General features: G+C 38.1%; 1 protein-coding gene across 1 annotated transcript in view; it reads left to right on the top strand.

The window, feature by feature from the left end:
• Nucleotides 1–24,607, top strand: part of LOC126416159 (N-acetylgalactosaminyltransferase 7) — a 92,425-nt gene that overhangs the window by 22,215 nt on the left and 45,603 nt on the right. The window contains exons 5-6 of the mRNA XM_050083718.1: nt 10,831–11,038; nt 23,068–23,244. Coding sequence (XP_049939675.1) covers nt 10,831–11,038; nt 23,068–23,244 — 385 coding nt within the window. The remainder of the gene's footprint in view (nt 1–10,830; nt 11,039–23,067; nt 23,245–24,607) is intronic.

The following is a 24,607-nucleotide window of genomic DNA, read 5'->3' as shown; positions in this document are numbered from 1 at the left end:
AATTGCTGACTCTAATGCCTACAAGATTCATATTTGTAGTGGTGTGAGAATACAACTGGAGCAGTAGTCTCACATTATTCTTTGTAAAGGAACATTTTAAGATGGAACCAAGTTCCTGTTCCATTTTTGGGTGTATGGAAACTAACTTTGCTTTCATTGACAGCCTTTATGTATTAACCAAATTTGTTTGAGCTTTGCGTGTGGTCTATCGATAAGATTTTGATGCAGTACTTGTTTGAAGGCTGCATGCATACACCATCAGTACCCAAATACATTTCATTTTACATTTCAACAATGGAAAATCCAGGATGGAATGTAACAATAGTATGAAAAGGATAGTTGCTACTCGCCATGTAGCGGAGATGCTGAGTCGCAGAAAGGCCTATCTGCGACTCACCATCTCTGCTGTATGGTGAGTAGCAACTGTCCTTTTCACAGTATCATTTTACATTTCTTTGTCTGTAGTCCTACACTGTGTTTCACACCTATCATGCAATGTTGTTGTTGTTGTTGTGGTGGTGGTGGTGGTGGTGGTGGTGGTGGTCTTCAGTCCTGAGACTGGTTTGATGCAGCTCTCCATGCTACTCTATCCTGTGCAAGACTCTTCATCTCCAAATAACTACTGCAACCTACATCCTTCTGAATCTGCTTAGTGTATTCATCTCTTGGTCTCCCTCTACTATTTTTACCCTCCACGCTGCCCTCCAATGCTAAATTTGTGACCCCCTGATGCCTCAGAACATGTCCTACCAACTGGTCCCTTCTTCTTGTCAAGTTGTGCCACAAACTCCTCTTCTCCCCAATTCTATTCAATACCTCCTCATTAGTTATGTGATCTACCCATCTAATCTTCAGCATTCTTCTGTAGCACCATGTTTCGAAACCTTCTATTTTCTTCTTGTCCAAACTAGTTATCGTCCATGTTTCACTTCCATACATGGCTACACTCCATATAAATACATTCAGAAATGACTTCCTGACACTTAAATCTATACTCGATGCTAACAAATTTCTCTTCTTCAGAAACGCTTTCCTTGCCATTGCCAGTCTGCATTTTATATCCTCTCTACTTCGACCATCATCAGTTATTTTGCTCCCCAAATGGCAAAACTCCTTTACTATGTTAAGTGCCTTATTTCCTAATCTAATTCCCTCAGCATCATCCGACTTAATTCGACTAAATTCCATTATCCTTGTTTTGCTTTTGTTGATGTTCATCTTGTATCCTCCTTTCAAGACACTGTCCATTCCGTTCAACTGCTCTTCCAAGTCCTTTGCTGTCTCTGACAGAATTACAATATCATCGGCGAACCTCAAGTTTTTATTTCTTCTCCATGGATTTTAAGACGTAGTCTGACTTTTTCTTTTGTTTCCTTTACTGTTTGCTCAATATACAGATTGAATAACATCGGGGAGAGGCTACAACCCTGTCTCACTCCCTTCCCAACCACTGCTTCCCTTTCATGCCCCTCAACTCTTATAACTGTGATCTGGTTTCTGTACAAATTGTAAATAGCCCTTTGCTCCCTGTATTTTACCCCTGCCACCTTCAGAATTTGATAGAGAGTATTCCAGTCAACATTGTCAAAAGCTTTCTCTAAGTCTACAAATGCTAGGAACGTATGTTTGCCTTTCCTTAATCTTTCTTCTAAGATAAGTCGTAGCTTCAGTATTGCCTCACGTGTTCCAACATTTCTACGGAATCCAATCTGATTTTCCCCGAGGTCGGCTTCGACCAGTTTTTCCAGTCGTCTGCAAAGATTTCGCGTTGGTATTTTGCGGCTGTGACTTATTAAACTGATAGTTCGGTAATTTTCACATCTTTCAACACCTGCTTTCTTTGGAATTGGAATTATTATATTCTTCTTGAAGTCTGAGGGTATTTCACCTGTCTCGTACATCTTGCTCACCAGATGGTAAAATTTTGTAAGGACTGGCTCTCCCAAGGCCGTCAGTAGTTCTAATGGAATGTTGTCTACCCCCTGGGCCTTGCTCGACTCAGGTCTTTCAGTGCTCTGTCAAACTCTTCACGCAGTATCATATCTCCCGTTTCATCTTCATCCACATCCTCTTCCATTTTCCACAGTATTTTCCTCAAGTACATCGCCCTTGTATAGACTCTCTATATACTCCTTCCACCTTTCTGCTTTCCCTTCTTTGCTTAGAACTGTTTTTCCATCTGAGCTCTTGATATTCATGCCAGTGGTCCTTTTTTCTCCAAAGGTCCCTTTAATTTTCCTGTAGGCAGTATCTATCTTTCCCCTCGTGAGATAAGCCTCTACATCCTTACATTTCTCCTCTAGCCAACCCTGCTTTGCCATTTTGCATTTCCTGTTGATCTCATTTTTGAGACGTTTGTATTCCTTTGTGCCTGCTTCATTTACTGCATTTTTACATTTTCTCCTTTCATCAATTAAATTCAATATCTCTTCTGTTACCCAAGGATTTCTATTAGCCCTCGCCTTTTTACCTACTTGATACTTGATACTCTGCTGCTTTCACTATTTAATATCTCAAAGCTACCCATTCTTCTTCTACTGTATTTGTTTCCCCCATTCTTGTCAATTGTTCCCTAGTGCTCTCCCTGAAGCTCTCTACAACCTCTGGTTCTTTCAGTTTATACAGGTCCCATCACCTCAAATTCCCACCTTCTTGCAGTTTCTTCAGTTTTAATCTACCTTTTGTAATGGTCGCCTAGTCGTTGATATAGCTAATTGCTGTAATCGCACTATTTCACTCCCATTTACGGAGCTTGTTAGCACTTGATGTTAGGTTGGCACCATTAAAATGCGTTGTAGTAATCGCTGCTGCTTGCTGGATCGCTGCTGTGTCTCGATGCTGATGCTGGCTCTAAATCTGGTTGTCTAGGGTTAAAAACATGAGGTCCCGTGTTTTTTATGTGCTTTTGATGATAAAGAACGAGCGAAACCAACAAATATGTAACCTTCAAATATTTATTATGGTGGCCATCTTAATTCCACTGTCTACCAAAGACCATGACACAACACAAAGTAGTACTTCCATTACATGATCTTTGCATTGTTTATCCACCTCAAACAATAACACACAAACACACTTTACCAGAGTGACATTCCGACTGCCTCCTCGACCCTTCTTGCTGCTTGTATTTATAACATTGTCAAAGAACTACTAAAAAGAGATATAGTTTATAAGTCACATGTACATCTGTTATCATAATTTGTGCAGATAAGTTATTAATTTGCATCGAGTGACATAATTTAACATGTTATGAAAATGACAGACAGATTTGTTGACTTGACAGAATAATTCTCTGTTACAAAAAGGCCATTTTTTAGAAGTTTGTCAATTGACTTCTCTAATTTGCATAAATAAGTAAGTAACATGAATTATTAAGAATTACATTGGTTTTCGTCTAAAATAGGATTGATTACGTGAATACTGAGTGAAAACACTCCTAGTGAACAAATGGGTTTCACTGGGTGATTTTTATTTAAGGAGATCCAAAATACCTAAGTTGGCTACTATTTTTCGTACTTCATATTAATTATTTAAGATAAACTTAGTGTTTTTACATGATGACATTTGCTGTATCAGTGATCAAGTGATATTAACTTTTGTGTGGGTCAGTTATTCAGTATGATTTAATGGGTTGACTGTTTATGGAGACATGTTGTGCAATCATTGTTAACATACACAATAACTTTTCTATAATCATAAATACTCGTTAAACTGGTTGAATTTGGCGGGTATCACATACTTCGGTAAAGTAAAGCCTTTAATATGTTCTATTACAATACCCCCCTCGGGTAATATCATTTACAGAATGTTAATGATATTAGCCGACTAGGACAAATGTGTCAAATGCTTAAAATTTGGAAAAGTACTACTTTAATAATTTTTTTTTTTTGTTTTACTATGCATAATGTGTATGTATACCATGACCGTTACACCGTTTCAAAATGACTTTTTCCTGCAAATATTTTAGTTATGTTCTTTCAAATGCACTTTGTGTTATGGCTCTCAGTACGACAGCATAATAAAAATATTTAGTAATATATGAAAGTAAAAAAAAAAAACTTAATCTTTGCTCCCAGTGAGCCACATGGAAAATGATCAAAAACAGACACAAATATATCACATGCGATCTTAAGATATATAAAAAAATATATGTAAATTATTTCAAAGCCAGCTCTCATTGAGTCACAGAATAATCAAGATAATAGAAGGAACATAAATATATTACATAGATGGACAGGTCAGATGTCCATAGGAAAATATTGCAACTGTCTGCTCTTTTTGAGCCACATAAAGGAAATGAAAACAAAAAACATAATTAGAAGTATGGACATGATATATAAACACAAACACTAGAGAAGTCACATGTATGAATATAATATGCATTTTAAAAAAAAGAAAATATTTAAAAAACTTGTCTCCCATTGAGACAGTCAAGATAGTACAAGAACATATTAATACTAAAATTGGACACTTAAATTGGTCACAACATAACACAAACATCAAACTTGGTGAACATCTGATTAGCTGTAGAAAATTGTACACAAATCTTATGCTTAAGAAAATAGTAACAAAATGATGGGTCTTGCACAACAATTTTTACATTGTCTTTTATATTTGGTGCAAGTATGTCCCATATTCAACAATACAAACAGAAAGTAATAAATGTTTGTCACCTCTTTGGGTGCATGTTTAAACTTGCCCCTTGCAAGTAAAGAAGATGTCTCCAAATTTAATATTCAATAGTGACAATAAAAATATAAAAACATTGTCTCAGAGATCTGGAACTTTTCCAGGGTCTGTAGGATGAGTGGTAGTTGCTATTTGACACACCCAGTAAAAATCTTTGCTGATAAAATGCTTTACGGAAAATGGGTAAGTAACTGTATTCAAACAGGGAAATGTGCTTAATCATGTTTATATGGTTTCAATTCAGTGATGTTTCTTAATCCAAATAACCTTCTTGATCTGGGAAAGATAAGTCTATACGCATTAGGATGTGGGCTTTCTTTTATTTCAAATGGACCAATGTAAATGTTTACTTTAACATATGGACAACCTAGCTCAACATCTTTGTCTATTTCAGTATTTTCAAACAATAGATCATTTTCAATTTCTTTAGTTCCTAAGTCTAATGTCTCTTTCCTACACTTAGACACATCCCTCTCTGTTTGCAAAGCATTGACATTTAAACATAAACCTTTGTTTTCATCTGTTCCTCTTAACACTGTGTTGTCACTTAACAAACTACTGTTTTCACCCCATTTTTTATAAAGTCCACTACGGATTCTTGTCCACCATGTAGGATACAAGGTTGCACTTACCTTTGCTAATTCTTTCCAAAAGGCATCTTTGTTTATACAGTTTCCATAGTTGTTCCACAAAACTTCCAAAAACTTTTCCCCTTTTTCTTGAAAACACACATTTACATTCCATCCCTTTATATTTTCTTTATTATCATTACCATTCTCATAGATTAGTGTTTTATAGTTCCCAATAGGCAATAGCTTGTCCTCAGATACACATTCCCTAGTCTGCATTTCACTTAAATTAACCTCATTATTACCCATGTTTGTCACATCACTTACCTTTACTACATAATCACTTTTCAATTCTACAAATACTTTTATTTCTTCCTCCACACTCTCATCAATTACATCACTTGATTTAGGATCATTATTTAAATGTCCCTCTATTACTTCTTCCTCCTCCTCCACAACAACCCCATCTTCAGTTTCCCCCCTATGTATCTGAATCTCAGCAATTGGGCCTTTGGCTCCATTAAACATTTCGGCATCCCCCTTCTTATCAAATAAACCCCCCAAAATAGATTCTATTTGTGGTGTGTCTGACTTGTTATTAACACCAGTATCTTTTTCAGCCCAACTAAGGAACTCTGCAATACCTTCGACTTCTGCACTTTCACTAACTACCTGTGCTTGAACACTGTTTTTATTAACTGTATCACTTTTACTCATAGTATCCCAAAACCTTTTATTAAATTCTAATTTATTCATTCTAACAACATCAGTATTTTCATGGTATTTACTCTTTACATTGTATCCTCTCCTTTTCCAGTTTCGGTTATGTGTTGTCCTATCATAATATTGTCTAGCCCCAAAACTACGGACATCTAGTGGGACTGTCCACCGTTTCCCGGCTGGTTCCCTCGGTCTGTCCGTTTGTAGTTGTCGTTTTGTTCACTAGTTTCAACAAACCCCCTTCTATCTTGTTCTCTTCCCCAATACCTATTTCTATCATTCCTGTTATCTCTCCTCCATCCTCCCTCCTGTGTATTGTTTCTGAAATCATTTTCATATCTCCTATCTCCCCTATTTGGAGCATTATTTCCAGAATTTTCAAAGTCTCTCCTCCCATAATAATCTCTATTTACATTCCTGTTCCACCCCCCATACTGATTGTTGCCAGAGCCAAAACTTTGGTTATTCTCTCTTTCCAAGGCCCTATCTAATCTATCTACAAATTTCAGGAACTCTTCCATTGAATCGTCTGGTCCATGGACCAATTCCCACTGCAGTCTCTCTGGTAACCTTCTTTTTAAAACATCAATTTGTGTCATAATATCAAAAGAGTTATTCAAGTGAGCAAGTTTTTTCAATTGATCTCTGCAAAATTTTTGCATTCCCCCTACTTTCCCTCTATACACTGGTCCATTTAGAAATTCTGACTTCAATCTGGCTTGTATGGATTGTGACCAAAATTTGCAAATAAATTTAGCTTCAAACTCTTCAAAAGTATTCCAAGAATCATTATTCTCATTTGCCCAGGATAGGGCCTCCCCTTCTAGAAACCGTTTTACTAACTTAATTTTTATGTTATCTGTCATTCCTACAACAAACATATCCTTACATTGATGAATAAAGTCAATAGGGTGCAGATTTTCACCAGGAAAGCATTTCACTTGGATGTGCCCATACATTGTATTTTGATTGTAAAACATTTGTTTTGACATCAATGCATCTTCCAATTGTGTATATTTAGTGTGTATCTTTTCTACTTTTGTATCTACATTAGTGGTATACAGGTTGTACTCTTGTTTAAGGTTTTCTGATGTTTTGTCTATTCTCTGATCTAATCTTTCAACTTCAGTATCTACTCTGTTGTAGATGACAGCAATACTGTCTGTGTTAGCTTGTATATTTTCATTTAAACTTTCAACTTTAATTTGAAATTCTTTTCTGAAGTGTATCAGCTGTTCGCTAGTGTCCTTACTGAGGGTAGTTTTAATTTCCTCACACTTCTCATTGAGATGAGTAGTTAATAGATCAAAATTCAAACTTAACTTACCCAGTCTATCTGTGTTTTCTTTAAGTTTCAAACTTACTTGTTCACTCGATTGTTTAAGTTGCGAGCTTATTTGAGTTGCAAACTCTGCTAGCCACTCTGTTAAGTTTAATTGTTCACCATCCCCTGGTTCAATTTTTACATTTCCTACGGTCTCAGGTAGAGACATGTTAACTATAATTTTTTTTTTTTTTAATGACAACAACAAAATACCTTGCTTTATGTAGCTATACTCTGATGTGATCGGTGTTCTTGTTGGCTTTTTTCACATCTATTCGGTTTTATCTTGATTGATGAATTCCATTGACAATCCAGACGTTAATCTTCCGAGCGGTGTGATGATAGTTTTTCGTAATCTCACATACACACGTTTTTTTGTTTTTCACTTTGACATATCTTCACTGTTGCCACACTGCACAAATAAACTTTTTTTTTTTGAAGTGCTAAGCACTTACGAAATTTATCGCTGCACTATTATCATCGATGCACTTAAAGATCCCGGACGAGCCCCCACTTTTGTAATGGTCGCCTAGTCGTTGATATAGCTAATTGCTGTAATCGCACTATTTCACTCCCATTTACGGAGCTTGTTAGCACTTGATGTTAGGTTGGCACCATTAAAATGCGTTGTAGTAATCGCTGCTGCTTGCTGGATCGCTGCTGTGTCTCGATGCTGATGCTGGCTCTAAATCTGGTTGTCTAGGGTTAAAAACATGAGGTCCCGTGTTTTTTATGTGCTTTTGATGATAAAGAACGAGCGAAACCAACAAATATGTAACCTTCAAATATTTATTATGGTGGCCATCTTAATTCCACTGTCTACCAAAGACCATGACACAACACAAAGTAGTACTTCCATTACATGATCTTTGCATTGTTTATCCACCTCAAACAATAACACACAAACACACTTTACCAGAGTGACATTCCGACTGCCTCCTCGACCCTTCTTGCTGCTTGTATTTATAACATTGTCAAAGAACTACTAAAAAGAGATATAGTTTATAAGTCACATGTACATCTGTTATCATAATTTGTGCAGATAAGTTATTAATTTGCATCGAGTGACATAATTTAACATGTTATGAAAATGACAGACAGATTTGTTGACTTGACAGAATAATTCTCTGTTACAAAAAGGCCATTTTTTAGAAGTTTGTCAATTGACTTCTCTAATTTGCATAAATAAGTAAGTAACATGAATTATTAAGAATTACATTGGTTTTCGTCTAAAATAGGATTGATTACGTGAATACTGAGTGAAAACACTCCTAGTGAACAAATGGGTTTCACTGGGTGATTTTTATTTAAGGAGATCCAAAATACCTAAGTTGGCTACTATTTTTCGTACTTCATATTAATTATTTAAGATAAACTTAGTGTTTTTACATGATGACATTTGCTGTATCAGTGATCAAGTGATATTAACTTTTGTGTGGGTCAGTTATTCAGTATGATTTAATGGGTTGACTGTTTATGGAGACATGTTGTGCAATCATTGTTAACATACACAATAACTTTTCTATAATCATAAATACTCGTTAAACTGGTTGAATTTGGCGGGTATCACATACTTCGGTAAAGTAAAGCCTTTAATATGTTCTATTACAGGTTCACAACCAATAGATTATGGTCAGACTCCACATCTGCCCCTGGAAATGTCTTGTCAAACAATCATGCAATAGTCACTGCTTTAAAGAAGTTTATTGACAGTGACGGTATACCATGAAGAGTTCTCCCAGTCATGAACTGTTCTGCTAAGTACATATCTATCCAGTGCTTGGTCAAGTGTTTTTCCTAACGAGACTCAGTTCTTCAACATGCTCCTGCCAAGAGCTTAATGTTTCAAGTTCCTCTTTGAGATTTTAAAGTAAATCTTTCTACTTGTTCAAGTAACTCTTTGTACTCATGGTCACTGATACCATTTACAATGAAGTAATCCTGAAAGAGTCCAGGTCGTGTCTGTTGCCGTTAGATCTAATATATTTTTGTCATTGTATGTTGGCTTCCAAACTATCTGTGGTAAGAAGTTTTCAGGGAAAGCATGCATTGTTTTTTGCAGCATATCTTGTCATGCTTCCCACTTATGAAACTGTAAGGTGGAAGGCCTGAAGATGACAGCCAAGACTGTTGAAACCAGTTGTCTCGAATAAAAAATATTTTATCCGATCTTGACTTTTGAATGGTTTTTAACAAGTGTGTTTCACCTAATAGCATTAGGCATTTCCCAGGGTTCTGCAAAGAAATAAAGAGATAATTTTAACTTTAAGTATTTGAAATATGTAGTGTTTCTCACAAGAGAATGTATTTAGTTATACAAAAAATTATCTCTCTTATTTCATTGCAAATCACTGCAGATGCATATTACAATAATACTATTAGATGAAATATGTTTGACAAAAGGAATAATAAAAATCTGTCGCAAAAAAAGACAGACAATACCATATCGACAAGGTAAACAACACTGAAATAGCAGTTGAGGGAGATTAGATGCAAGTATTTACAATAAGAAGTGCTGCGGGAGATGACTGTGAAATAAATCATCTTAAGTCCACTCTGATATGCCCTGTAAAGATAAACAAACAGAAAATAAGGCCAAAATTAAAAACAGGATACCTTCATTGCCCACAACTTACAGGTGCGCAGCGATATGTAATTTCTTTTCATGATTGTAACTACAAAAGGGGTTTAAGGCTTTGTGATTCATCTTTCCTAGCAGATTTTGTAGACAGTCGATAGATTCCGTCTCCCTTACCCTAAAAAAAACTGTTACTTAAATGTGTGTTTCATTACAGAGCAAACATTTTTGTTGTCCTATGATGTGTTTTATTTATACCATTGCACAAATCTGAAAACATCACAGGTGGGCGATGAAAATTTGTGGCTTTTCATAATATTTTGCATTCCTCTGCAAGGATACATCATTTGCAAAATCCAGCTTGGAATGTAACAATATTATGAAATTATTATTATTTTTTTTATATATAGTTGCTACTCACCGTATAGCGGAGATGCAATCGCAGATAGGAACAAGAAGAAGCCTGTCACAAAATGAGCTTTTGGCCAACAAGGCCTTTGTCGAAAACACACACACACACACACACACACACACACACACACACACACACACGACCACAATCTCTGGCAGCTGAAGCCAGAACTCAACTGCCAGAGACTTTGGTCATGTGTGTACGAGTTGTGTGTGTGTATTGTCTTTTTGCAACAAAGGCCATGTTGTCCAAAAGCTTATTTTGTGACAGTCTTTTTTTTGTTGTGCATATCTGCGACAGCATCTCCGCTGTTTGGTGAGTAGCAACTACCCTTTTCATAATATTCTGACGCTCCATTTGCGTTTTCTGAGCATCTCATTTCCAACTCGGCTCATTGTGTTTGTACTAAGAGAAAAATACTTTACGTTGCATCTTGTGCAATAAAAGAAAGATTAAAAATATGAAATGATCTCTTCATTTTACCTGTATGCTCAGTCTTTCTGTGAAAGTAAGCAATAACTTTAATTTTTTTATGTAGAGGATCTGAAGACTAAACTGGAAGAGTACATAACAAAATTTGATGGGAAAGTTCGCCTCGTTCGCAACAAAGAGCGTGAAGGACTTATTAGAACACGGTCATTTGGAGCCCAGGAGGCTCGCGGTGAAGTCATTCTCTTCTTGGATGCACACTGTGAAGTCAACACCAACTGGCTACCACCCCTACTTGCACCAATATACAGGGACAGGTAAGTTGGTAATCTGTCAGACAGTATGAAAGTAAGATACAGAATAGAATAGTTTGAAATAGTTGACAACAATACATGCAGGGGAATCTTTCCGCAGCTAATGTGTACTTTGTAGTCTGCTGATGGTCTCATGGCTTAGAACACAGCTAATTTCAAGGTTTCAGGATTTCATCGTGTCATTACTTGTGATAATAAGAGCAACTATTAAGTGCTGGATTAAATGTGAAAAGTTGGTCATTTGGATTCTAGTTTAATCAACCGGACTTAATTGTGTGAGCAATTTTCATAAATTACCGTATTTACTCTAATCTAAGCCGCACTTTTTTTCTGGGTTTTGTAATCCAAAAAACCGCCTGCGGCTTAGAATCAAGTGCAAAGTAAGTGGAAGTTCTGAAATATGTTGGTAGGTATCACCACAACTAACCCCAGCCGTCGAATATCTGTAGCGCTACACAGGCATGCTTTGCAGGCACAAAGGTAAATACTGGCGCCAAAACCTCTGCGTCAGAAAATAAATTAAAAAAAAAAGGTGTAACACGAGCTTTTTTCTCCGCCCCGAATTTCGACCACTGCATTTTCATACATTATCCAACGAACAACGAAGTAAATACAAATTCCGTATTGTTCATCTTCGAATGTAGCAGCTTTTCAATGTACTACGAAAATCCGACTGGCAAGACTGTTTGCGATGTTTGTCAATATGGCCAATTCTACGTTCTGAATTTTTTCCTACCTATGAGAAGAGAGAGTTGCTAATGGGAACTTTTATGAATTGTGAATCACATGCAGTATTCTCTTCACCATAAGAATAATACGAATATAAACATTTTGCCATGTATTCTTTCGTGTTTCGTGTTTGCTGCTATCTCATATAAATCCAGTCTGCCTAATAAACTGCGGAACTAGAGTAAGACAACAGCAAACGCGGAAGAATACACATATCATGTCATGTTTATATTCGTATTATTCTTATGCCTAATAGTGGTAGTCGGAAATGAAGCACGGCAATTGACTAGATTTTTAAATCTAAGATGACTCTAATTTCTGTGCAGAAAGTAATGTACTAAAGAGGCGTCTTCAAAGATTTTCAAACGGAGAAAATTTTTCGCTAAACTCTCGTTCAGAACATCTTCTATCATACGCAGTTTATTATTTGGTTCTTGTTGATCATTATCAAAGAAAGCAGCAGTGTAAATAACAACAAATAGCAGTCTCTTGTCATTGTTTCACTAATGAGACAATTCCCCCCCCCCCCCCCCCCTCTCTCTCTCTCTCTCTCTCTCTCTCTCTCTCTCTCTCTCTCTCTCTATCTCTATCTCTTTTAAGCGGCGGCAGCGCACACAAAAGCAAGCCATGCCGCGAGCAGCGACAGGTCGTGACCACTCATTATCAGAATGTGACAAACAATGCATAACGCAGTACAGTAATGCATTTTCAGCTTAGAGTGACGTAAACACCTATAACAAAGAGAACGACACTTATCAGATCAAAGAAAAATAAGCAGTCAATTCAAACCAGACGAAGCACGTGAAAAACGAAGGGACGGAGCGCCTGACGCATAGCAATGGCTACCTTGTAAAGCTTAACTGCTAAGCTTATGACTCGAACCAAACTACTGTAGCTGTATCGTCATTCATTCGACCTAAATTGTGTCTCATATTACAATGGACCAACTTTGTTTCGATTTGGAGATGCGGCCTAAAACTTTTCTTTCCCCTTGAATTTAGAGTCTCAAATTTCAGGTGCGGCTTAGATTCAGGAAATTTATTTTTCCTTGATTTCGAGTCTCATTTTTCAGGAGCAGCTTAGATTCGAGTGCAGCGTAGATTAGAGTAAATACGGCAGGTGAAAGCCCTCATTGTCAGTATGTGCCTCAAGACAGTGATAGGGTTTTGTGCAAAGCACTTTTTTCTGCTCAGTGTAGGATCACCACCATTGTATTCTTCACGGATGACAGACAAGCCACATAGCATTTGGTATGGGCAAAAGTAGCGTTATAATAATTTTTGTGATAGCCAGACCTCTCGTATAGGTGTAAAAATCCATTCTAGGTCAGGAGAGTTGTGGCTCTCAGGTTGATGTTTGGCATCATAACGTGCACAGTTCTTATCCTAGGCATCCAAGATCCATAAGCTGTTTGGTGTTATTGCCTTGATCATCTTGAGTTTAATCAGGTTGAAACTGAAATAAAGTCAATGTGAAACCTCTTGGTTTTGTTGTATGTGGAAGTCATGCCAGGCTGTATCATATCCTAGATGTTAGCATATGCCAAACACAGATTTATTTGTCCGTTTATCTATTTATTTATTCATCCAGGGATCATCGTACAATAATCTTGAAATTGTCATCATAATACAATGAAAATAAATAGCATGAGAGTGTGTACAACCCCTCCCCCCCCTCCCCCCCCTACACACACACACACACACACACACACACACACACACACACACACACACACACTGGGTGTCCACAATAGGTGAGTTAGGTGAGTTGGGGCATATCATAAGTATTGAGAATTGCATAACAACCTATGGCTGCAGACGTATGCTGCTGTAATGAGAATGCTGGAGGGGAACGCCAATAGGTGGTGCTCCACATGAGAGTACTGGAGGGCAATGTGAGGAATTTCTCATTCGAGCACTAGCCAGCATATGAGGAGCACAGAACTGTGTTTGAACAGTGGGCTTACAGACATGCACTTACTGTATGGAATAGCTGAATGAAATGGACAAGCCGCTAAATGTATTTATCGAAAACGCACCCCAGCCTGACCGCAGTCACAATGCAGTTTGTCTGCACATCTGGATCGAATTGTGTTGAATACGGTCATTAACAAGTGCCTGGACTAATGAGGACAGGATATGTTCAGCAGATTCGATCATTAGGGAAGAAAGTATGTTGGATGCTATGTAGACTAATTGGAGTACCAGCGTACATGCCATTGCCTCGCACTTAAAGAATGTCTCGGAGCAGTGTCCACCGTATTTTGAGTGCCGAGTCTTACATGCTTCTCATCTCCAAAGGCTGCAGTTGCTACAGCCCGATGACCATGTGTAAGTCTCACTCCGAGAGTTCTGCAACAAAATGGCCAAGAATTGCATTTCCCAGCTTATGTGTTGTTCTGTGATGAGGCAATATTCACCAAGTATGGCGTATTTGGTCACCACAATGAGCATTTGGGGCACCAGGAAACCACCACGGTGTGCAGCACTATGCAGCCCATCATCGCCTCACAGTTAATGCGTAGAGACAGGTTTGGTCAGCGATTGCTTAGTCAGGCTGTATCTTTCACCATCCTGCTTGACTGCCACATATTACCATCTCTTTCTGGAACAGTCTCTTCCCAACTTGCTTGAAGATGTACACCAAACGTGAAGTGCACCGTGATGGGGTGCCTCCTCATTTTAGACTGCCCTTTTGTAGGCATTTGAACTGGCCATTCCTGCATCAATGGATTGACCATGGTGGACCAGTTCCTTCCTCCCTACACTCACCAGATTTATCGAGCTGTGATTTATTTCTATGGGGAGACACGAAATCTCTATGTATCACGATCCTGTGGATCTGAAATGGATCTGGTCGCAAAAATGATCTGCCGAGCTGCTGCAATCAAAGCTACTCAAAGTGCATCTGGCAGTCAGTGCACCGTCTGTGTCAAGCAACAGGGTTGTAGCCTATCCCCAATGTTATTCAATCTGTATATTGAGCAAGCAGTAAAGGAAACAAAAGAAAATTTTGGAATAGGAATTAAAATCCATGGAGGAGAAGAACTAAAAACTTTGAGGTTCGATATGACAATGTAATTCTGCCAGAGGCAGCAAAGGACCTGTAAGAGCAGTTGAATGGAATGGACAGTGTCTTGAAAGGAGGATATAAGATGAACATCAACAAAAGCAAAACGAGGATAATGGAATGTAGTTGAATTAAATTGGGTGATGCTGAGGTAATTAGATTAGGAAATGAGACACTTAAAGTAGTAAAGGAGTTTTGCTATTTGGGGAGCAAAATAACTGATGATGGTAGAAGTAGAGAGGATATAAAATGTAGGTTGGCAATGGCAAGGAAAGCGTTTCTGAAGAAGAGAAATGTGTTAATATTGAGTATAGATTTAAGTGTCGGGAAGTCATTTCTGAAAGTATTTGTATGGAGTGTAGCCGTGTATGGAAGTGAAACATGGACGATAAATAGTTTAGGCAAGAAGAGAATAGAAGCTTTCGAAATGTTGTGCTACAGAGGAATGCTGAAGATGAGATGGGTCGATCACGTAACTAATGAGGAGATACTGAATAGAATTGGGGAGAAGAGAAATTTGTGGCAAACTTGACTAGAAGAAGGGATTGGTTGGTAGAACATGTTCTGAGGCATCAAGGGATCACCAATTTAGTATTGGAGGGCAGCGTGGAGGGTAAAAATTGTAGAGGGAGACAAAGAGATGAATACACTAAGCAGATTCAGAAGGATGTATGCTGCAGTAGGTACTGAGAGATGAAGAAGATTGCACAGGATAGAGTAGCGTGGAGAGCTGCAGCAAACCAGTCTCTGGACTGAAGACCACAACAACAACAACAACAACAACAACAACGAGACTAATCTAATGTAATGGTGAAACTTACCTTTTGATGGTGATGTAGAAAATTTAACTCAAAGTTGCTGAAGTCAATGCAATCCAGAAAAGATTTTTTTTGCATCTCATTTGGCTCATTTATTTGAAACCCTAATGCAGATAATAGTGCTAGTTCAGACATATATAAATCAAAAATTACTTTTCAGTTTCAGGAAATCTTGATTGCAGTAAAGCTGCTTAGGATTTGCTTACATGTTTACAACACAAAATTCCTGCTCCAAGAAAAGAAGCAAAAACAATTTCAAACTCAAATATTGTAGCAAGCCACTCAGGTGTTGGAAATGTTATCCCACCATTCAAAAGTACACTGATAAAGCCTTATTTTGCTGGTAACCTAAGACTTGACATTTTTCTTTTGTATCTCCTAATTGTCTCGGGTTTTGCAGTTGACTGTGATGATCCTCCTCGTTATATTAAAGTATTGTATCATCTTCACTGAAACTCAATGAATCATCGAAATCGCAGTTGCAAACCAAGTGGTCATCATTTGTAGTATTGTGACATGAAACATTAGTTACATCGCTGCACAAATTGCTCAAAATAAAATTTTTGAATTCTTTCATAGTTTCTTCTGCATAGTTTTCTGAGTCAGAATGTTGATCTCTATCCTGTGCAACTGAAGCATCAAGAAACAAGAGGTGTATCTTTTTATTGCCGGACAGCATTAGTATGTAAATTTCGTACTTCATTTTGAATTGAGTATAATTATTATGAAATACACAAAGAGAATAAAAACTAAAAAACAAATGCTCAAGGCAAATTTTATCAGACTGACAGTCAGGATGTACACTGATAAGCCTAAACATTATGATCACTGCCCACCGTGACGTTGGATGCCGCCTGGTGGTGTTGCGGGCACATGGCGCAGTTACAGAGGTATGTAATTGCATGCAAGGGATCACCCTAGTTAAGATATGGGCTGCAAATAGTAAATCCATTGAGATGAGTGATTTTGACAAAGGGCAGATTGTTATTATGCAGAGCCTTTGAGGGAGTATTTTGAAAATGGCGAAGCTGGTCGAATGTTCACGTGCTGCATCTACAAAAATACTTAGGACAGTGAAAGTACCACTAGGTGCTAAATGGTTTGACATCCATGGATCTTCACAGAATATGGCGTTTGGAGGCTGGTCTGCCCTGTTAAGTAGGATAGATAGTGATCTGAGGCATTTCTGCCAAAAGAGCACAATGCTGGTGCATGCAAAAGTGTTTTGGAGCACACCATTCATTGTACATTGTTGAACATGGAGATACATGGCAGAACACTTCTACCTATTTACATGCTGATTCAATGACATTATCAATTAAGATTGCAGTGGACATGGGATCATTGGGGTCATCTCCACAGACACCGTGATTAAGACGAATGGTGGCTCAAAACGTGCAGCACGCCACAGACTTAGGCTGGTGGGAGCACTATTATGCTGTGGGAGACATTCTCCTGTGCTTACATGGGGCCATTGGTAGCAATCGAAGACAGCTGGAGCCATCTGCATCCCTTCATGCTTGATGTCTTACGTGACAGTGATGTCACCTTTCAACAGTGTAATTGTCTGTGTTCTGGAGACAAAACTGTGCTACAATGATGTGAGGAACATTGTAGTGAACTCGTGTTGATGTCTCAGTGACAAAATTCGCCTGATGTAAACCCTATGGACTCCATCTGTGTCGCTATTGGGCACCATCACCGCATATGCAAATCAGTGGCCCGTTATTTACACGAATTACATGACCTATGCATAGACATCTAATCCCACATGCCTCCACAAACCTACCAACAAACTGTCGGATCCCTAATATGCAGAATCAGTGATGTATTTCATTCCGGAAAGGGACAAACAAGCTATTAAACAGATGGTTGTAATATTTTGGCTTGTCAGTGTAGGTTTGACCTGGCGCTTATCAGACCTGTAAAAGTCCAAAAATGAGTTTACCAAGTAAGAAAGGTTTTCTGAAACTGGAGGAGACAGTTTCTTCTCCATATTCACATATTCGTATAACTTCCAAAAATCTTTCAATAGAATTTTCTTGACTACTGAAGGTGCATACTCAATCACTTACAAGAGATGCTTTCTGGTACCTCAGATTTAACACGGATGAAGCTTCTATCACAATCTTTATGCAGAACATATCTCACAGCGTGGCCAGTGCTACGAGAAAATGCTGTGCAGCTATTCAAACATTCTGGTGTGCATGACACTGACAGTGTTGTGAACTTTTGACATGTAATAAAAAGCTCACTTATCTGGTGCTGCAGAATATCTTCCATTACAATCTTCATAAATATTGTAATGTCATGCCAGTTGATTTCAGCAAATGCGGTATGTTTGGGTGAGGGGGATATACAGGATGTCCCAGGAGGAATGAGCAGTACTCATGGATATAATAGAAACACTCATTTGAACAAAAAATCTTTATGCGGGCTTATGTTCTATTCTGATTGGTTTTTGAGTTAGAACACATTAATGTATACGTAATTTTGGGCTAGTGGCTCCTGTGTGTGTGTGTGTGTGTGTGTGTGTGTGTGTGTGTGTTTGTGTGTGTGTCTTGCACAACCAACTAACCTTGTTGCTTTCAACTACCTTGTTCAGTATGTCTTTCTGCCATGAAAATAGCCCATTGTACGTTCAGCTGTCCGTGATGTGTTGTTACTGAAGTAGTGGGTGGGACTGAAAGTGTATCAGAGAGAAGCAGTGGTTAACTGTGTTCGTAAATGCACTGAAATGCCACATATCTATGCTAATGAAGAATATGGAGATATGATGTATGTTTATGGATTCTGTGCTGCTGCTGCTGCTGCTGCTGCTACTGAAGAATACTGTCTGTGCTTTCCAAAATGTCGAATTCCTTATCGTAGAATATTTACCAGAGTCTTCAGCAAATAGTGTTTATTCAGGGTGTATACGACCTGGGACAACCAGGAGATCCGGGAAAAACCCGGGAATTTTTTCATCTGGGAGAAAAACGGGAAATACCCGGGATTTTTTTAGAATTCTGGGATTTTTTTGTTTGTTTTAGTTTTCAGTTAAATTTTTGTCATTTTAACTGGTAACAAATAATATTCAAACAAAGGATATTACTGTATCCCGCCACTGCAGAATAATACTGCAGCAATAAACCATGAACGAGAGAAAAAAAACTAAAATAAAACCTAAGTTGCAAAGGAAATGTGTCATGTACCACAACAAAACACAGTGCTCACACAAGCATCTGCCAGCAGCAAAATGTGTCAGAGGCTTTAGAAAGACTATGCAATGCTTCATAACAACAAATTGCCCCCCGATGAGCGTGACGTCGCAACTGTTTACATTAGATTCGTGTGAGCAGTTGCGTGCGGGCCCATGCGCATGCGCAGTTGTGTCGCGTGTATGTAGTACCTTCTCCCGCTTCTGGCTACTGAAGTGTGCCTGTTACCTATATATGAATAGCAGCAAGATGCTATTCGGAAAAATTTTACTGTCGCGCGCAAGCTGCCATATTCACTAGGAGCGAACCGGGGTATCTGCCCTGGGCGGCAATTTCAGTCAAGTATTAATCGAAGTTATTTTTGTCTGTTTGCTAAAGAAAAGTGGTTTTTATTAATCTTTTCCGCTGAGGCAGTCAATTTATTTGTAACGAAATGCTTATTCCACACTATCGGCTAGTTTCAACTGTTCCCTGCATTTCAAAAGACCATGTTTACATTAAGCCATAATAAAGAACCAAAACTGAAATACTACAGTACTGGTATGCCAAGAAAATTTACAACTGAATCTGGACGTACGAATGTGCACTTTAAACCGAATTATGCACGTTATTATAGTTCACGAAATTCCGATGCTCTTGGAATATTCTCTGATGTCTTGTTCCTTTTATGACTTAACGTAAGATCTTTTAATGTTTTACACGTACGAACATTGGGCTTCTTGCGTCATTGTAGCTGCGCAAGCGGTGTGACACCTGTAATTGGCGCTCTCTGGCAACTGCTGAAACGAACCTCTTTCTAACGGGTCACAGATAAATATTGCGAATGATTGAGAAAAGCGTTACTTTCAAAGTAAATTTCCTTTTACCCAATATGAACTATGTGCGATGAATTTCTTTAATCACAGAGCGTTTGACTCTCATTTAAAAATCAACTCTTTGAGGATGACCATTTAGAAAAATTTCGAGCCCAGAAGATCATACATTCATGTTGTTATTAAAAATTTTACTGGCACATTTGTGTGATGTATCTTAAAGTGTAACACGCGCAAAGATCAACGTTATACGTGAAAGTTAAGCTTCTCTTGCAGCTTATTAATTGTTGATACCAATATTGTATGTGAAAGCTTTGCTTTTCTTGTAGCAGCACTATGTATATTAATTTAAACCTTTAACTTTTCCTATTTGTGTGTACGCGCTACTTAACAGTGATAATGCTATTGGCTGACGACATGACGTGTCCTTTGCTTTGAATATCCGCTGTATCGGCTGGCGAGATCACGTGACTTGAACTACGACTGGGTTACAAAAGCGCGTTGCAATCTCTATAAACTGATAAAGTTTTACAGTTCCGAGGAAAAGTATACTGTCACTTAACACGGAAAAGTGTATTTTCATCCGGGAGAAAGTGTATTTTTAACCAGGAAATCCGGGAATTTTTTTTTCTTGTCCACGTATACACCCTGTCATTATTCCAAGTTCCCATTTTTCTTCTAGACATATAATTCAGCAAGCTATGGAGGAACAGTGACACATTGACATAGTGCAGAGTAGTCCTACTGCAGCACACACCAACTTTCTGCACTTATCAGTGTCCGATGAACATGTGTATAGCAAACATTACGTGTGGAAAACTTGTATCCATTTCACATATAGTGTGTCCACGATGTTCACATTGGAAACAGCGCCACATGACTTGAATTTTATCACCGGTTAAATGACAGTTGTCATTTGCTTCCACTAATAACACAGTATTAACTAATGAAGCCATATTTACACAGAACGGAATTGACAACACACTTAATAATCGTTGATGGTCACAGGAAAATCCACAAGCTACGGTGGAAACAAATTTCCAAGTATGTTTTCCAGTCAGTGTTTTATGTGGCAGGAACTCTGTTGGAGTGCCAGGGAAAACTCTTGGCGGACATAATCTGCATTGTGAACAGTCTGCTTTTCAGTGCCTGGTCACTACTTGGAGATGTTGTTTTCTTCCATTTGTGCAGAGAATTGGCAAACCTTCAGCATTGGTTCATATTTGGTTAAGAACTGAAGAGATCTTGAATGTTGAAACCCAGGTGACTTGAATGATAAGCTTGGCATCTTAAGATTTTTTGTCATAGCGTAAATGTGCCATGTGTGTGTCCAACAGTCGTTAGTATTAAAGCTGTTGCCAACTCGCATATCTGTAGTTTCCAAGGGGCAATGAGAGCGAAGCCTTCCTCTACTTGTGATTGAAATGTTTGTGTGAACAAGGAGGTGAATATTTTTCTGTAGTTTTTAATACTCCATACAATTGCACTCACCCACCACAGAGATGTTGGTAAGCATGGGTAGCCAGAAAGTGAGTGTAGATCTAATTGTAACTTGGTGTAGTTCAGCCAAGTGTCAGCACGTACTGTGTGAGTACTGCTTATTCAAGCTTGGAAGCAATATTCCTTAACAGGATAAACCAGTGCCTGAGCTGAAGTACAGAGTTTAGATGCAGAGGGTCCCCCTGACTTGCCACAGAGTTTCTCAAGAATGTTGCTTAGGATTTTGATTTTTGTAGCTTAATAGATGCTGACTGTAACTGAGTGTTCTATCAGGCATGATCCCTGGACATTTCGGATTTCTATTGTATATGAGTAGCCTTCCTTCAAAGTAGACTGAGCTCTTTTTGGCCAGCTTCTTGTCTGAGTGAACTGTTTGCGTCTTCTGACTCAGTGACACCTGGCTGCAACCTTCCTTTGTGGAAATATACAATAATAATTGATAAACCTAAATCAATATGGACTCAAAACTTTTGAGATCTGTATGCCTCACTTCAAGTGCCCAGTTGTCAGCATACCCAAACTTTCTTGATGTGGTTTGAGGCATATCTGATATGTACAAACTGAGCAGGAGAGGAGCCAGGATAGATCATTGTGGCAGCCAATATTAAGCTTCATTTGTGAACTCCTCTTGTTGCTGATCAGTGCTTGGAAACAAATGTGACGAGATATTTTAAACACCTGCATAAAATTTTTGAATTTATGGTATGATAATTTTCTTATAACACTGTTGAAAATCTTCAGGAGAAGAAAAATAGGGCTGTAATTTCCTAGCTATTTCTTTGAGTCTGTCATAAATAATAGCTTTACTTATGGATATTTTAGACTCTGAAAGGCTTTTTTGGTCAACCTTTTGTAAGTCAATATTCTTTGTGACAAAAGACCAAAACAGATCTCTCTTCTGACATAAAGTCTAAGAGATCTCCAGTTTATGGCTCCTGGTTGATCTGTACGTACATATTTCACAGACAACAGTGTCTCAACGGTGTCCCACCTTAACATCACTGTTGTTCTTGCATTGACTTTGTGTCTGGTTAGCACTGTTCATTATGGTGTCAGAGCATTTTACTATAAGTGCGACGTCATCTGTTTACAGAGGAGGAAATGAAGGGAGTGATTCATTTTCTGTACTGTGATAGAACTGAAACTGCTGAGATTATTCTGTAGGATGCAGTTGCAATAGTTATCTTAGTGAATTAAATATTTAAGAGTGGATAGATTGCTTTGTAGGTGGATGTGTATGTGATAAAAAGGGTTTGGATAAACATTACGAAAACAGGCAGGAATTTAGAGACAGCTGAGTGAATGATTCATGATTGTCATTATGCCAGATTTGATGATACCATGCACAAGTTGAACTTTAAGCCACTGTTCAGCATGTGCAACTATCTATGAATGTCTTAAACTATAATAAAGTGTGTGATTTTCCTTGAGGATAATACCTGCAATCATACCACTGGAAAACAACACAGTGCAAGCAAAACCTTGGCTTTTAGCTACCTTGAGCACCCACTGTGTATTGTGACATAGCTCAAAGTAATTTTTGCTGTTTTGTCTTGCTGAAGGAGCACATACATGAAGCCTAGCTTTTATTTGGTTTGTGAAGTATGAGTTGGGCAATAGTGAATGTGCATGACGCCACAAAAATTCTTCCAGGACAGAATAAGGAACCTTGTCAAGAAATGTACCAAGTACATAGAGGTAGAGGGAGATTATTTAGAGGGATGTTGCTTGCAGTGTTGTTTTCCCAGTAAAAAACTTATTTTGTTAAAAATTGTCTTTTTCTTTTTACTTTCCCTTGTATGTTCAAATGCCTTAAAATATTCTCTTTGTTCTGATAATCGCTTTAATTATACCATTTCATAGAATTTTTTTGTTTTATTTGTGTCATTCAATTATGCACATAGGACCGTGATGACAGTACCTGTGATTGATGGGATTGACCACAAAACATTTGAGTACAGGCCTGTTTATCAAGATGGCCACCATTATCGTGGAATCTTTGAATGGGGTATGCTCTACAAGGAGAATGAGTTGCCAACACGGGAAGCTTCTCGCCGTAAATACAATTCGGAGCCCTACAAGTATGTATCCACTTATTTTAGAAATGGTGGTTACTTATTAACACAGCATTTAGTATACGTTCTTCTCACCAAAACTTCACATGCGATATTTGTTTGTTTATAATAAGTTTTTAAGTAGTTAAAGAAAATCTCTCTCTCTCTCTCTCTCTCTCTCTCTCTCTCTCTCTCTCTCTCTCTCTCTTTTCCGTTTCAGTGTAACATCATGTTTTCAGACCAATATACTCATTTACAGCTACACGAAGATGCTAAGTTGGGAGTATGTACATATCTCCATCTCCCCTTTAAAAATAAAAAAAAAGAATTGGCAAAAATTTCCGTTTACTTAGTCTATTTTAGTTACTTGTTAACCACTCTGCACTTGTGTCTGTATGCCTTTCAAGTTGTTTGTTCCTTACAATGTTATGGTAATGTGACATACACTAGATGGTTGTTAACCTGGCAATTCTTTGTTCATATGGGTGCTGGATTAGCGGAACTACGAAGTCTTAAATATAGTGTAAACACTTAGGTATTGTATTTTATTAAATCCAGATATGTTCATTTTCATAGAAAACGTAGTCATGGATTGTATACATGTGCAGAAACTCGCTGTGAAACATGTCGTAAATTTTTAGTTGTCGCAGTGATGATATGCTACCACAACATGCTTTATCGCACAGTGGGTTTATTACGGGGTGTATGTGCTCCGGGACAACTGAGAAATCTGGGGAAAACCCAGGAATTTGTTCATCTGGGGAAAACTCGGGAATTTTTTTCTGTTTTAATTTTCAGTTAAGTTTTTGTAGTTTTGACTGGTAAGAACTGATACTCTAACAAAGAATTTTACTTCAGATCTTTACTGCATTATAATACTGCAGCAATAAAACATAAATGGGGGGGGGGTGGGGAACTTAAGTTTCAAAGGAAATGTGTCAAAGGCTTTAAGACAAAGACTATGCAATACTTCATAATGACAAACTGCTTCTGTTGGACATGACATCACAATCATTAACATTAGGTTCGTTTGAGCAGTCGCATCGGGCTTATGTGCATGTGCAGTAGCGTCACGTATGAGCAGTACCTTCTCCCGCTTCTGGCTACTTGAAGTGCAGCTGGGCTTGGGACCTACTTCTTTGTGAATCTGGACATATGAATGTGCTCGTTAAGTCGTATTATGCATTTTAGTATGGTTTATGAAATTCTGATGCTCTTGGAGTGTCCTCCAATAACCTGATTCGTTTATGGCATAATGTAAGATCTCTTAATGCCATGTACGTATGAACACACGGGCTACCTACATCATCATAGCTGCGCAGGTACAGTAATGCCTTTTCTGGCACTCTCTGACAACTGCTAAAACAAATTCTAACAGGTCTTGTGAAAA

Source organism: Schistocerca serialis, chromosome 8, assembly GCF_023864345.2.
Source record: "Schistocerca serialis cubense isolate TAMUIC-IGC-003099 chromosome 8, iqSchSeri2.2, whole genome shotgun sequence".
NCBI lineage: Eukaryota > Metazoa > Arthropoda > Insecta > Orthoptera > Acrididae > Schistocerca > Schistocerca serialis.
Note: the sequence above shows the minus strand (reverse complement) of the source record. Positions and strands in the feature narration are given on the sequence as shown.